Consider the following 14,365-nt stretch of genomic DNA (forward strand, 5'->3'; position numbering starts at 1 on the left):
TAACCTTCTTTGAGTACGATTGATTTCATCATTACGGTCATTTTAGTCTTTTTGCTTAGGAGAATGTCCTCCTAACTCACTCCAGCCTTTATGTTAAGTACTCTGGCACATTTGCACCATTGGCTGACTCCTAATTCTTTTCCCCTCTTTATTGTATTGTATGTATTGTACTGTATTTATTGTATTGGCTCCTACTCTACCTGGCCAGTTCATGGTGCATCCAGACATGTAAATCCTAAGTAAAACCAGACCACTAAGATATGAAAACAGACAAGGCAGATCTTGTGAACGAATTTTTATTTACACACTGTATCTAGAAGTAGATACATAAAATCTTATACAATTTCCAAAAATGTGCAAGAAATTACTATAATTCTTTTACAAACCAAAACACATATTAAAATCAATGGACTTTGGATAGCTCATTCTGTGGTGTTTTCAGTACAAATGGTACACACTTGATTTGAAACACACAGGAAAAAGTGTAAACTACAGCAATCTGGATTGCAAGTATTAATTTCATGGCACTCCAATAACTATGAGACTTCTTTAACTCAACATGTATGCTATTACAAAATTTTCTAAGAATTTCTCCTCATCTCTGCATGTAGCATTTGGATTTTTCAGAAACAGCAATTATGCATTTTGCCATGTTATGATTGGTCAATAAAAAGGATGCTTATAAAAACTTTCTTTACAAGATTAAAAAAGTATTAAGAAAACAATTTGTGATTATTAACGTACCAGTGCCTTTATAATTTCAATGTTATTTATGGAACTGGGTATTGTTCCTTCTAATTCAACAAAACTGTCTATTGCTGGTAGTGTGATTTCACTTTCAATCAACACTTCACATTCGATGAAAAATTTAAGACTGAAATCAAAACATGTTATTTTGAATCTTTGCTGAAGTGGTATCTCTCAGAAGTATGAAATATACAGTAATTTAACCATGCTCCTGAAAGCACTGTTGCTAAGACAGACTTGTAATACTAGTAGACAGACTACAGAAACCACGAAGATCTGAGTAACTTGGATCCTGTTTCAATTAATACTGGCTCAGAAACTGTCATACCTATTCTGTTTTATTTCCTATAAGCCAATGATGTATGCTTTGGGCACAGAACTTTATTCAACAGCAAGAGGCTGCTCTGTACAGCTGGTTTCCTTAAAACGTTTTTAGTTCTATGGTCATTTTCGGTGATGGTAGAAGTGATCTAAGTTTTTTCATTATTGCACCAAGTAAAAAGAGAACTGTTTCTTAGAGAAAAAGATCTTTCAAGTACTTCCTATAGCCTTCTTACCTGTGACAACGGCTCACTGTCCGAAGCCTCAAAACACTTTCCAGCTTCCATCATGCTTTGTGATCAAATATCTAATTTTAAAAATCCTGATTCAACCGTCACAATAAATGGATAGAGCATTCTCATTTTGTCTTCAGATTGTTAAGCATCACTCACAGGTTGTGTCTACATCATCCAAGATAACAAACCGAATCCAAAGTTTTAACCCAACTGTATGGAGGCCTGCTAAAGGACGAGGACTTCTCCCTTTCCCCACTGTCCACTCTTCCCAGACGACGTCAGATGCCCGCAGGGCACTGGACTATGATGTCAAGTGGATCTCTATCTACACAAAAGTAGAAAATGTCATAATATGTCTTGTCGGCTTATAAACTTAATTCCTTAGCAAGTTCACTGACTTTTCTCCAAGAACTAACAATTTCAAACTGGACTAGAAGAGGGCACATTCCTCTAATGGCTTTTCCCATTAGAACCTCAAACGTGCCCTCCAGAGCACAGCAAATACAATTTTTAAAGTATCTGAATGAAAATGAGACTAACTGGGTAGATCAAACACACGGCATTGTGAGAAAAACTGAAGCCAGCCTATATCTGTGAGTCGGGCTGGGGTGGTTCGGAGACCTCTGTACGTCATGGGCTCTGGGGGGAGATGTGAAATGGGACACACAGAGAAGCCATCTCGACAATCTACCATCAACACACAGCAACTCTGTGACGACACCTGATCTCACAAACGCACAGGGACTTTCAACTTACCCTAGATATATTTTCAGTTGTTTAAAAAATAAATAATTCTGCAAAAAAATAGCTAAATGTCTTGCATTAATTTGACAAGCCTACAACTCTGCAATAGTTCTTAATCCAAATAGCTTATAGTGAACACTTAAATTATATTATTATATCTCATATTCCATCTCATTAGGGGAAAACATAATAGAAAATGAGTCTTTGTAACAAGGTACAATCAACATTCCACCAATATTAAGTACCTTTTCCCCTTTAAATAAAAATACCACCACATCATATTATGGCATTATGCCTTTTATTGGTAGGATCTCAATTCTGTCCTGAAGAAACACATAGAAAAGAGATTGTTATATTTGAATCGCAAAGCCAGTCTGTTTGACCCAAGCTTTCTCCTTGTATTTATCGAGAAGAGGTGAGAGAGGAAAACTAGAAGTCACAAAAGGAAGAGACATCTCAAACTACATGCTCCTTAAAGCTTTTCCTTAAAGCTTGTATCACTAGGAGCATTTCCCAGTTGGGGCAATCTTTAAATACATCACAGAATCATGAACTGAATAAATGCTCTGGATTTCAAAGTAACTAGAAATGATTAGGCATTATACCCTTTCTTCGGCTGGCAGAGGGGGAAAAAACACTCTGTCTTTTTAATTAGTAGCATATATGACAGGAAAAAGGACTTCCACTCAGTTGATATGGTTTCACAATTTTTCTCACATGATGTTCTAAAAATTATGGTTCATTTTAAGTGGTCAGATCTAGCACCTTTTAGTGGTGACTATAGAAAACAAAATCCGTAAAACAAGCTTTTATAGTCAAATCCATTTAAAACTATATTTTTAATGTTGTAAGATAATCAATATATGAAAATTAGTTGTACAATCAAATTCACCAAAGAAAAAGGCTGAGTAAACTAAAGAAATCTGATGAAACATTTAAGCAAAGTCTAGGTAACAGAAAAGTGTTCAGGAGAGTACAGTTATCTTTTATTTCTACAACAACAGTTGTGGTTCCACGACTCTTTAACTTAGGCCAACTTGTACCCGAGTTGAAGGACAGAAAAGGCAACAATTTCTAAACTGGTGGTATGTATTTCTTTACAATTTTAATGTAAGGCCATTTATTAAAAGAGACAAGATGAAAATGAAGGCAACAGAAAGATCCTACCTTTCACAATAAAAAAATTTAGCATAACCTTAAAAATAATTTGGAAAAGTGTTGTAAAACATGTTGTAGATTTGCATTCCATTAGCCAAGATTATGCCAATTCATAATTCTGAATCATCTTTTTATAGTATGAGATTAACAAATCGTTTTCAGTGTTTTATCACACACACATTTATTCAACATTATCATTTGAAAACGGGCCATTTAAAGACAGCAATTTTCATTTGCTATGTTTCATTCAACTTAGGGTTGAATACACATGAAATGTGCTTTTAATGCATAAATCACAGTGGATAGCAGCAAAGGACTAGGGGATTAAGGAAAATCTGATAATTCACATTGTGATTATTCTGCAATGAACATAATTCACACTTCTAGAACCTCAAGACAACCCTTTTTAAAGAACCAAAATAAACCTACAACACCTTGCAGACACTTCCCTACCCCTAAAGAAATCGATGACGCTTTTACACATAAAACTAAAATAGTTATGGCAGCAAAGGATTTTGATGGCGTTGAAAGTTTGTAAACTGTATTTCAATCTCTTTTTCTTATTCCCAAAGTGCAAGATGCAGGGTTTGCAATCGTTCAGTAGTGCTTCTCCTGTAAATAATCCTTCATTTTGTTTGGCAAAGGCAGTTTCTGAATTAAATCTATTCTGGTATACTGACGTATAACAAAACGACACAGGTACTGCAGAGAGCGCACCTGCATGAACCGTGACACCGGGTTGGTCAGTCTGACAGGGTAAGTGGCAGATCCAGGTAACCGGGACCTTGAATAACAAAAAGCTCCGTTCTCAGAGTCCCTGATTGAATGCTCTATTAGATCTACTATAGACGTATGTCCTTCCACATCTGGCTGTTCATAAAAGCTAAATCTACCATTAGAGTGCTCGATTCTAGTGTGAAGTGTTTTACCATGGGAGCGAAAGCTCAGGCTTAAAAGGTAACGGTCATCAGAACTATCCCGCACAAGAAAAGAGCCATCTGGCACATTTGCCAGCTTCCCTTCTGCCTCCCAGCGTGTGATCGGTCCCCAATACCACCCTTGTTTTGCAAGTTTCTTCAGCTCCTCTGTCAGGCTTGTCACAGCCATGGGGCCACTGCTCTGCACAGAGTCATACACTCTGGCAACCCCAGGAGCAGAGTTAGGATCAAAATTCAAATGACAGCGCATACTTTCAGCCACATGGGCGTCTGGGCCAGTGAGTCCATTAAAGTTCCTTTGGATTTGACTATTCTGCATTGGAGGTAGCAATGGTGAGAGTGGAGGGACATCATCATGACTTGCTCTGGGGCTCTGCAACATGACTCCTGTGGTGCCAATCAGTAAGCCATTCACAGACTGATCCACGAAGATCTCTGGGCCAACGACGAGGTCCTGGTCTACCTGATTCTCTTCTTCTGGGAAAGAGCTCCCTCCCTCCTGAGGAGGAATCGCAGAGACCTCCATGGGTGAAGAACTGTCCAGACAATAGCTCCTCGATCCTTCCAAAGGGTACATCCCGTCGTCTAAAGGCACGGTATACTGAATGTAGTCCTGAGGCATAAGTCCAATAACTACAGGCACGTGATCGTCCAGGTGGAGACGCAGGTCTCCCGTGGGGGAATCAGAACTCTTGAGTGGAATGCTTGGCTCCTGGCACACAGTTTCCGACTGAAGGTCATGGAAATCCTTTCGCACGCCATTCAGGGATGGGCTGGGGCTGGAAGAGTGAACCAAGGCCTTGACTCGCACCTCCATTTTGATGCACGTCTCCTCAGAGTTTGTGGGCCGCAGAGGCCAGGGTGTGGGGCTGTAGTGGTGGCTGCGGAGGGAGGTGGACCTGATGGGCCTCTGGGCTCTGACATCCTTGAAGACGATGGGGGCGGAGGAGGAGGAGAAGGTGTCGTCGTCAGCGGAGCCCCCCCCAGGGGGCGTGCTGCCTTTGCCTTTAGGCTTCTGCTTCACGGAGAGCCGCCTCTTCAGGGTGCCCATCAGGCTCTCGCTCTTGGATCTGGGTTTCCCCCCCTTCTCCTCATCGTTGAGATCACAGCTGGCCATATCTTTACCATAGCAGCCACCAAACAAGGAGTCTTCTTTTCCAAAGTCACTGGCTAATGACGGTGGCTGGACTACCATGAAGTCAGTTTCTTCTTTGCTTTTATTCAAATTAAAAGATTTCCGGAAGGTTTTAAGACTAATTTTCTTCATTATGACTAGTTACCGCTAATCCGAGAGGATCAGTTTCTCTCTGGAGTATTATCCCCAAACATCTGGAGAGGCTGCAAAGCGGCATCTATGTCTTTTTCCAGGTTCATTTAACCTTTGGAGCCACACTCTGAAAGGAAAGAGAAATAGCTTTATTTCACTGAATTTAGCTTCAATCTTAAAAGATTTTAAACCTTTGCTTCAAATCTTTTTTTTCTTCAGAATGACAACTCTGACCAGGCATGGTAGCTCAAGCCTGTTCTCAGCTACTGCAGAGGAGAGCAGTTCAAGGCCAGCCTAGGTAAAAAAAATTAGCAGACCCTGTTTAAACACACAAACAAGCTGAGTCTAGTGATCCACTCCTGCTAACCCAACTAGGCACACATAAGAAGACTGTGTGGTTCTAGGCCACCCTGGGCAAAAAGACCTTACTTATCTGAAAAAAATAATAATAATCTAATAGAAAATGGGGACAGAAGCACAGCTCAAGTGGTACAGCTCTTTTCTATCAAGTGGAAAGCCTTAATTCAAACACACAGTCAGCATGAGGATTTTTTTCCCCCCAGACCCAGGGCTTGAACTCTAGGCTTGGGTACTGTCCCTAAGTTTCTTTTGTTCAAGGCAAGCACTCTACCACTTGAGCTACAGTACTACTTCTGGTTTTATTGAGTAGTGTACTGGAGATAAAGCATCTCATTGAGTGTCCTGACCAGGCTGGCTTCAAACAATAACTCAGATCTCAGCTTCCTGAGCAGCTACAGGTGTGAGCCACCGGTGCCTGGCAGCATGGGAACTTCAGATTCTGCTTCGCAGCCTGTACCATGGCGGGGGGGGGGGGCGGGGGGAGGAGGCGGCAAATGTGTGATGGTGTTTCAAGAACCTCCCCACACTCACCATCCTTTCTTTTGGTGCCTGCATGAGTTTGGTTTTATTTTATTCTAACTGTACAGGCCAATGTTCCCTTCCCTCCCTGCTCTGTCTAGCCCTTGTTTATCTCAGCCACAAGTTCTGATCACATGCTCTGCTCACCACCTTGCTGAGTACTAGAAAGACACTCAAGAGGGAGGGTACAACACAGCGTGGGAGTGACACGAAGCCCACTCCTTAACAGCACCCGACATGTGAGAAGCTGTCTACCAATGTCCCCTTTGTACTCCTGAGTGAGTCCCTTGAGAACAAGGCTCATCCATCCCATATTCCCCATGCCCAGAGCAGAAGGACAGTGACAAAGGGTGCTTGCAGGCTGGGCCTCTTCACCTGGAGCTCCAGCCACTCAGTCCCTTGGCAATTCAGTGTGGTTCAATTCATTGTAATATGCAGGCCCAATCCCTTTATGTCCCCCGCCCCCCTCACTGGTGGGAGGGCAGATCCATGAATGGAAATTTATAGTAAAAATCCATGTGAAACATAATGGCAACAGAAGGTAGGAGGTGAGGAGGAGAGACAAGAGCAGTTGGCTGGTGTGTAAACGGAATCTGCAAGGAATCCATGCTTACTACAAACCACTCAGATCAGACAGCCTGTCAGGATCAGCAGTATCGCCTCCATAAAAACAAGTTTAAAAGTCTTACTATCATGTACTATAGTTTTGAATACACTGCATAAAAAATAAAGTTCTCACTCCTGAGTGTAAGGGTCCTATGAAGCCCCTCTGCCCCGGCCTGTCTCCCTCTCACGGGCAACTTCCCTGAGCACAGACTAACTGCCTAAGTTTACAGTTCAGTGCTTCCCACTACCACGTATCCATACTACAGAAAAGCAGAGATGCAACTACAATTTAGCAGTTGTTTTTCTTCCTTTTTATATTTCTTCCTTTTTACATTGCCAACCCATAGACAACTCAATCCTAGTTTGCTGAAACAGTCCTAGACATTAAAGTCTATAAAAAGTCCTATTAGGCCACATGATCTTTATCTCTTTCCTACATTTTCTAGGCAAAGATTACGCTGGAAATTTTAAGAGTATCTATTTTTCTGTTTGCACTTCTGAAAATATATGCCATCTTTTTATAGGATTGCCATCTGCCTCATGCCTGAGTAAACATTCGGAATCTGCTTACTGCCTTTCTAATTGTAAAATTTTAAGTTTATACATACATTATAAATGTGTAGATTCAAGGGAAAAACTTTAGGCATTTAAAAAGAAGAGCGACTTACAGACAGAACACATCACAAATAACTGCACGGCCTCTCTCTTAAGGAATGTCAATGACCATTGAACACCTAGTGCAAGACAACTCTACATCAACAAACGAAACAGCTGTATTTCCCTCAATGACACTAAGGAACCTGAGTCTCAAAGAAATCTGCCTAATGAAGATAAATAATAAACACTGATGGCTAAAAAATTTCCTATGAATTTAAGTTGCGGGCAAAAACCACTCTAAAATAAAACTGGAGAAATGCTATTTTAAAAAGTTAGCTTTAATACAAAGATTGTTGAAATGCAATTAACTTCTAATTCTTCTTTAAAAGACATATCCTACTGTAAAACCTAGAAGATGCATTATACAGACTTAATCCATTCATCTACTGAGGGGCATCTGGGTTGATTCCGTATCTTAGCTATGGTGATTAGTGCTGCAATAAACATAGTTGTGCGGGTAGCTTTAGTGTGGCCTTGTTTTTGATCTTTTGGGTAAGTGCCCCAAAGTGGGATTGCTGGGTCAAAGAGGAGCTCTATATGTAGTCCTTTGAGGAACCTCCATACTGCTTTCCAAAGTGGTTGAACAAGTTTACACTCCCACCAACAATGCAGTAAGGTTCCCTTTTGGCCACATCCCCTCAGCATGTTGTTATTAGAGTTCCTGGTTATAGCCATTCTAACTGGGGTGAGGTAGAATCTCCATTTTGTTTTGATTTGCATTTCTTTTATGGCTAGGGATGTTGAACATTTCAAGTGTCTATTGGCCATTCTTTCTAATTTGGGGAGGGGAAGGGAAATAACAAAATGCTGAAATAAGGATACAGGTTGACCCATTGTAACAATGAAATGCACATGACACTATGCTGAAAACAAAAGGGGGGGGTTGGAGAGGGCAGGGATAATAAGGGAAAAACAACGGAGGAGATAACAATGCTTGATAGGAAATGCATACATTACCTTACTCATGTACCTTTACAATAAAAAATGTATCTTTAAAAAAAGAGGGCGTGAAGATGGCTCAGTGGTAGAGTGCTTGCCTCGCATGCATGAGGCCCTGGGTTCAATTCCTCAGCACCAAATAAGCAGAAAAAGCCAGAAGTGGTGCTGTGACTCAAGTGATAGAGCAATAGCCTTAAGCTGAAGAGCTGAGGGACAGCGCCCAGGCCCAGAGGTCAAGCCCCACGATCAACCAAAATTACAAGAGGCAGACTCACGCCATAGAGTCAGTCTACCAGTTGGGTATGCTTGTTGCACTAAGTTCCAAGGATAGGAACCTTGGACCTATTTGCATATGTTTTTTGTCAGTCGTGGGGCTTGAACTATGGGTCTGGGCGCTGTTTCTAAGATCTTCAGCTCAAAGCAAGCACTCTACCACTTGAGCCACAGTGCCACTTCCAGTTTTCTGGTGGTTCACTGGAGATAAAAGTCTAACAGACTTTCCTACTCAGGCTTGCTTTGAACCAAGATCCTTAGATCTCAGCCTCCTGAGTAGCTAAGATTACAGGCATGAGCCACTGGCGCCTGGCTTAAAAGATGTTTTTAAAAAGAAGTAAGTATCAATTCCTAGCCCTCTTGCTTCCCTCCCCTCACAAATACAACTTTGTAAGCCAGGTGCCTAGTATAGTACCTTGGAGGCTGAGTTCTGAGGATTAAGGTTCAAAGCAAGACGCTGAAGTAACTAGCAAGATGCTGGAAGAAGAGCTGTGTCTGAAGTGGTAGAGTGCTAGTCTGGAGCATCAATACTCAGGGACAATGTACAAGACCTGAGTTCAAACCCTAGGTCCAGCGCAAAAACAAACAAAAAAACCGTTGTAATATGAGAATAGATGGACATAACGTAGATACTAAAATCAGAGCTGTATTCAATTATAAAGAAAATGAAGCAAGGTTGTCAATATCAATACTATTAATTTCATTTTTCTAATATATCAGCTAATAAACTTGACAAAAATAAGGAGTAAGCATAAATATTGGAAAAGGGAAGACACAACTGTCACTATTTACAAATGACACAATTGATTTAATGCCTGGAAATGCAATCAATGAATTTCAGGAACACTACTAGGAACTTAGTGAGCTGAACAATTACAAAATTTATATACAAAAACCATAAATACATCTATGTTTTTAAAAGCTGGTAAGACTAGATTCTATTTATGGTATCTTCAAAAACAATGAAATAAATACAAAGAATGATAAGAAAAACTCTTGAGGATAATAGTACATTTCAATATACAGAAAGGCACATCTTGTTCTTAGATAAAACAATCAAGGGTAAAAGGAAACATTAAAGTTTCTCAGAGAACACGAGAAAACAACAATGAGGTTAACCCAATAGACAAGCGGTAAAACCTTAAAGTTCTGAAGGGCTAAAGAGAATGATCTGCATGGGACACTGCAACGAACGTGAGGAGACCCCACAACCATAAGAAACAGAGGAAGGAGAGCCCAATGAGCATGTGTGAAACCCAAGTGACAGCAGGCCCTGGCACATGGTGGCGCGTTGGACAGACATCTGCAAGGCTGCAGAAAGCAAGACTCATACTTCATCTGTTCTATCAAAGTAAATTCCAGAGGGATCAAAGGCAAAGACTGTTTTTTGTTTTTTTTTTTTTTGGTCAGTCGTGGGGTTTGAGTGCTATCCCTCCCTCAGCTCTTCAGCTCAAGGTGAGCGCTCTACCGCTTGAGCCACAGTGCCACTTCCGGTTTTCTAGTGGTTTATTGGAGATAAGAATCTCATGGACTTTCCTGCCCGGGCTGGCTTTGAACCACGATCCTCAGATCTCAGCCTCCTAAGTAGCTAGGATTACAGGCATTGGCCACCGGCACCTAGCAGCGAAAACTTAAAAAAAATAAAACTGGAGAAAAACTTCAAAAAAAAAGTCTTGTAGCTAGGCACCGGTGGCCCATGGCTGTAATCCTAGCTAGTCAGGAGGCTGAGATCTGAGGATGGCAGTTCAAAGCCAGCTATCTTGGGGAGGAAAGTCCATGAGACTCTTTACCTCCAATTAACCACCAGAAAACTGGAAGTGGTAGAGCACTAGCTCTGAGCTGATGAGCTCAGGGACAGCGCCCAGGCTCAGAATTCAAGGTCTGTGACTTACAAGACCAAAAAACAAAACAAAAAAAAAAAACTTGTATTGAAGATCTTTTTTAAGTATAACACAGGAGAAAAAATGGATCTGACCATGTAAAGTTTACATATTTCTGGATATTCAAAAGTAGCCTAAGTACAGTCAGAGTTAAATGAAACTCCAAGAGTTGAATTAGAAACTCCAAGAGTTTCTAATTCAGACTAAGTGCTGTGACAGACTGCACGGTGAAAAGCTGGTAAAAACAGAGACCTTTATAAGCAAACAAGCAACATTCATAGCACACTTCACACAAAAGGACTGCAGGAGGAAAAAAACAGCAACAAAAAGCAATCAAGGAGGAAATGAAGAAAGCAAAAGGTGGGGAAGGAACGCATCAGGTCAATCACTCCTAATCTTCATTCCTCCCAGGGAAATTCAAGTCATTTGGGGTGATGGAAACTCCCTGTGTCTTACTGTGTGCTACTTCCATGGCTACATCTGTCAAAATTCAATACATTGTACACTTTAAAAGGTGATTTCTCATATGTTAAAAATTTAAACTTCACTAATAAGGAAATTCAAGCCAAAACAAAGTAAAAGGTATCACCTCCAACTACGAATTTGAAAATGTCAATAAATGACACAACGTGTAACACTATCCCAAAATGAATGCATACTACTCAGTTGAGCAGAAATGATACAACCACTAAGATTAGTTGAAACTATTTACAAAATTTTATATTCACAGATGCTTCATCCAAGTAGTCAAGCTACTAGGAATCTGTCTTTTGGATATACACTCAGGCCCAAAACAAAGACATACAGATAATGTTCCTTATGCCATTTTTTAAAAAAAGAAAAGAAAAACTACTATCACTTGATTATTTGCCTAATATTGGTAAATGTAGGACACACACTGGCTTGTGAGGCAGGCCTCAGTATAAACTTTCTGAATATATGGTGTCTTGTTAATCCTTGTTACCATATAGCCCTGTAAATTTGGTATTATGCCAAAACCAGAAGGGCACAAAACCAGAAGTGGAGCCAGACTGCATGAGTTCATGTGTATCTGGTCCCTTAGTAGATGTATGCAGGGTTTAGGTGGTTCATGTATGACATGGCCTGAAAGCCATGCCCGGCAAGCCAGGGGCTATATAGGCATTTGCTGCTAGTGGGGATATCACAAACGGGAGGCTGAAGCACAAGAACATCAAGCCACTTGCCCCCAAATCATAACTGACCAACATACTATAATGCCCAGTCGCTACACACACACCTTTTACCACATACCTCAAGGCAAACAAAACATGGAATTAACCTAACCCTAAGGAACCAACCAAACTATGTATCCAAAATATACTGGTTTAATAAATTACAATCAATACAATGGAATGTTCTCCAAGTAAACACAGGTGTCCATGGTACATCACAAAAGCTATTAAACAAAGTGCAAAGTGATTCTACTTGTGTATGTATTTGTGTGCTGGTATGTGCAGATTAAACATCTCAAAGGATATGCAAGCCACAGTGATTACCCTTCCAAAGAACAAGAAAAGGGATCAGGAATCCCATTAGGGATTCCTGGACCTTAGGGTAACCACCAAGCAGCCACAGTTCAATGCTAGTACAAAACCACCATCCCATCCACACTAACAAAGGAGAACAAAGCAGTACAAGTACAGGAGCGATTGTTTCAGTCACCTGAAAAGACAGACTCTGGAGCCCTCAGGACCAGATGCCTCCATCCCTGCATAAGGCTTCCCAGGCTGCTGTTTTCATCTGCTGGTGCACAGGACCCCACTCCTGCCCGGCCTCACTCTAGGCACCTCACACTCATTTCAACCTCTGCTTCCTGCTTCAATCATGACTCACAAGCCCCAGTGGCTCTGTGTCTAAAAGCCACAGGAACCAACACCTCAGCCAATGGCATCTCCAACACCTAACACTTAGCATGCCTGAATTTACTCCACATAGCTGTCATTCTCATAGTTCACTACGATTTCCATAAATTTCCCTAATTTACACCCACTTCTTTGCTGCTCTCCCCTCCCTTATTTTGTCACTTTGTTTTGACACTAAAAAAAAAAACTGCACTTCCTGGAAAAATCAAAAGACTTGGGGACAAGCAATAGTTAAAAACAGAGCTGAAGGATAAAGAGCTGCCCAGGGAGGATCTCAGATTCCAGCACAGAAAGTAATTAGCAATCATTGGTGCTGCAGCAGGGAACCATTCAGGAGGGAAGGAAGCTCTGTCACTGCTGACGTGGTGGTACCCCTGACCACGGGACGCCAAAATGTCGTACATGCACATGTACTTAGAGACGCCACATCTTCCTCTTACCAAAAAAAAACACAGGAACCTGGGCACGTCTGATCATTTCCAAAGTCACAATGGACAACCAAAGCTGATGAACACAGTATATACTGAGTCACTTCTGAGGTGAAAGAGGTGGTCTTTGTAGATGGGAGCCCCAAAAGTAACTGCAGCTAGACTAAGCAATCAGAAACAGCCAAACTCTGGGAAAAGATATCTATGCAAAGTTGACTGATGAGGAAGAGGCTGCAATGGTGTACGAAACCTCACCTATCTACACTTGATCTTTGCAGAGGAAGTCAGGGCTCAGGGGTAGGCAGTGTGCTGCCTAACAAGAACAAGGTCCTGCGGTTCAAACTCCAGAACTGTCAAGAAATTTAAAAAAAAAAAATTTTTTTTTAAAAAAAGGTCTGTTGATGCCTGCCCTACTCAAAAAGGAGAGATTGTTGGACTGAATAGAAAAAACTATGTGTTATCTAAAAGTTCTACTCCTAATACATACAATGTACATCATTTGAAATGTGATGAAAAGGGCAGCATCTACACAGTTGAAATAGTAACCACACAGCTAGAATAGCATATCAGTATCAGACAGGGAATAGAAAGTACATTTCAAAGATATACAGGATATAAGATATAAGGCATAAAAGCTCTTCACATAATAGCTCAAAATATAAAAACAGAAGCTGACACAGCTGAAGAGAAATAGACAATGCAATAGTAACACTCAAACATTTCAATAAGGTGGAGGATTCAAAAACCCAAAATCTGTAACCTGAAATTCCTTAAATCCAAGGTATTTGGATTGGCCAGAGGTGAAGAATCCACACCCAACTTATGTGATCAGTCACTGTCAAAATGGTATATAAAATTACAGCCCACATATATGTAGTAAGGGAGCATGAAATGTAAGTGGATTTGAAAGACTTTCAATAAGGAATCCTCAGCTTATAACTGAAAAAGGGAAAATAGCCAGGCTGTGTAAGAGCTGAATGCTATCAACTAACTTACACTAGTTTATATTTCTCTAGTCATCTTCATTAAGATGAATTAAGCAAGTTTTGATTGAACAGGAATAAATCTGGGAAAGCACTAAATATTGAGAAAATAAAGCTTCTAAAAAGCCTCTGGGCTAGATTAAAAATCAAAAGTGAACATAAAAAGGAAGAGTGGTGGCACAAATCTGTAATCACAGTGCGTATACAGCAGGCCAAGGCATAACCATCATAAATCTGTGATTCTGTTGTGATTCAAAGTCAACCCCAGAGGAGAACTTCACCAGACCCCTTTGCAACACACAAGCCTATCCTAAACTATGCGGGAGGCTGAGATTGAGGGATCATGATTACAGGCAGAAAAATCTGTGAGATTCCATCTCAATGAGGTACTTGTCTGACATTTCAGCAATAAGAGGAATCCTAAAA

General features: G+C 40.8%; 1 protein-coding gene across 3 annotated transcripts in view; it reads right to left on the reverse strand.

Moving 5' to 3' along the window:
- Window positions 1-292: 292 nt before the first annotated feature.
- Window positions 293-14,365, reverse strand: part of Socs6 (suppressor of cytokine signaling 6) — a 31,002-nt gene continuing 16,929 nt past the window's right edge. For 2 of the 3 annotated variants that reach the window (XM_070028970.1, XM_070028972.1), the window contains exon 2: window positions 293-5,538. In XM_070028970.1, the coding sequence (XP_069885071.1) occupies window positions 3,804-5,411 (1,608 nt within the window). In that variant the 5' untranslated portion in view covers window positions 5,412-5,538 and the 3' untranslated portion in view covers window positions 293-3,803. Of the gene's footprint in view, window positions 5,539-9,180; window positions 9,198-14,365 lie in introns of those variants that run through there. The other variant, XM_070028971.1, reaches the window with a different exon arrangement.

Source organism: Dipodomys merriami, unplaced genomic scaffold (assembly GCF_024711535.1).
Source record: "Dipodomys merriami isolate MVZ:Mamm:240054 unplaced genomic scaffold, mDipMer1.0.p SCAF_2, whole genome shotgun sequence".
Taxonomy (NCBI): domain Eukaryota; kingdom Metazoa; phylum Chordata; class Mammalia; order Rodentia; family Heteromyidae; genus Dipodomys; species Dipodomys merriami.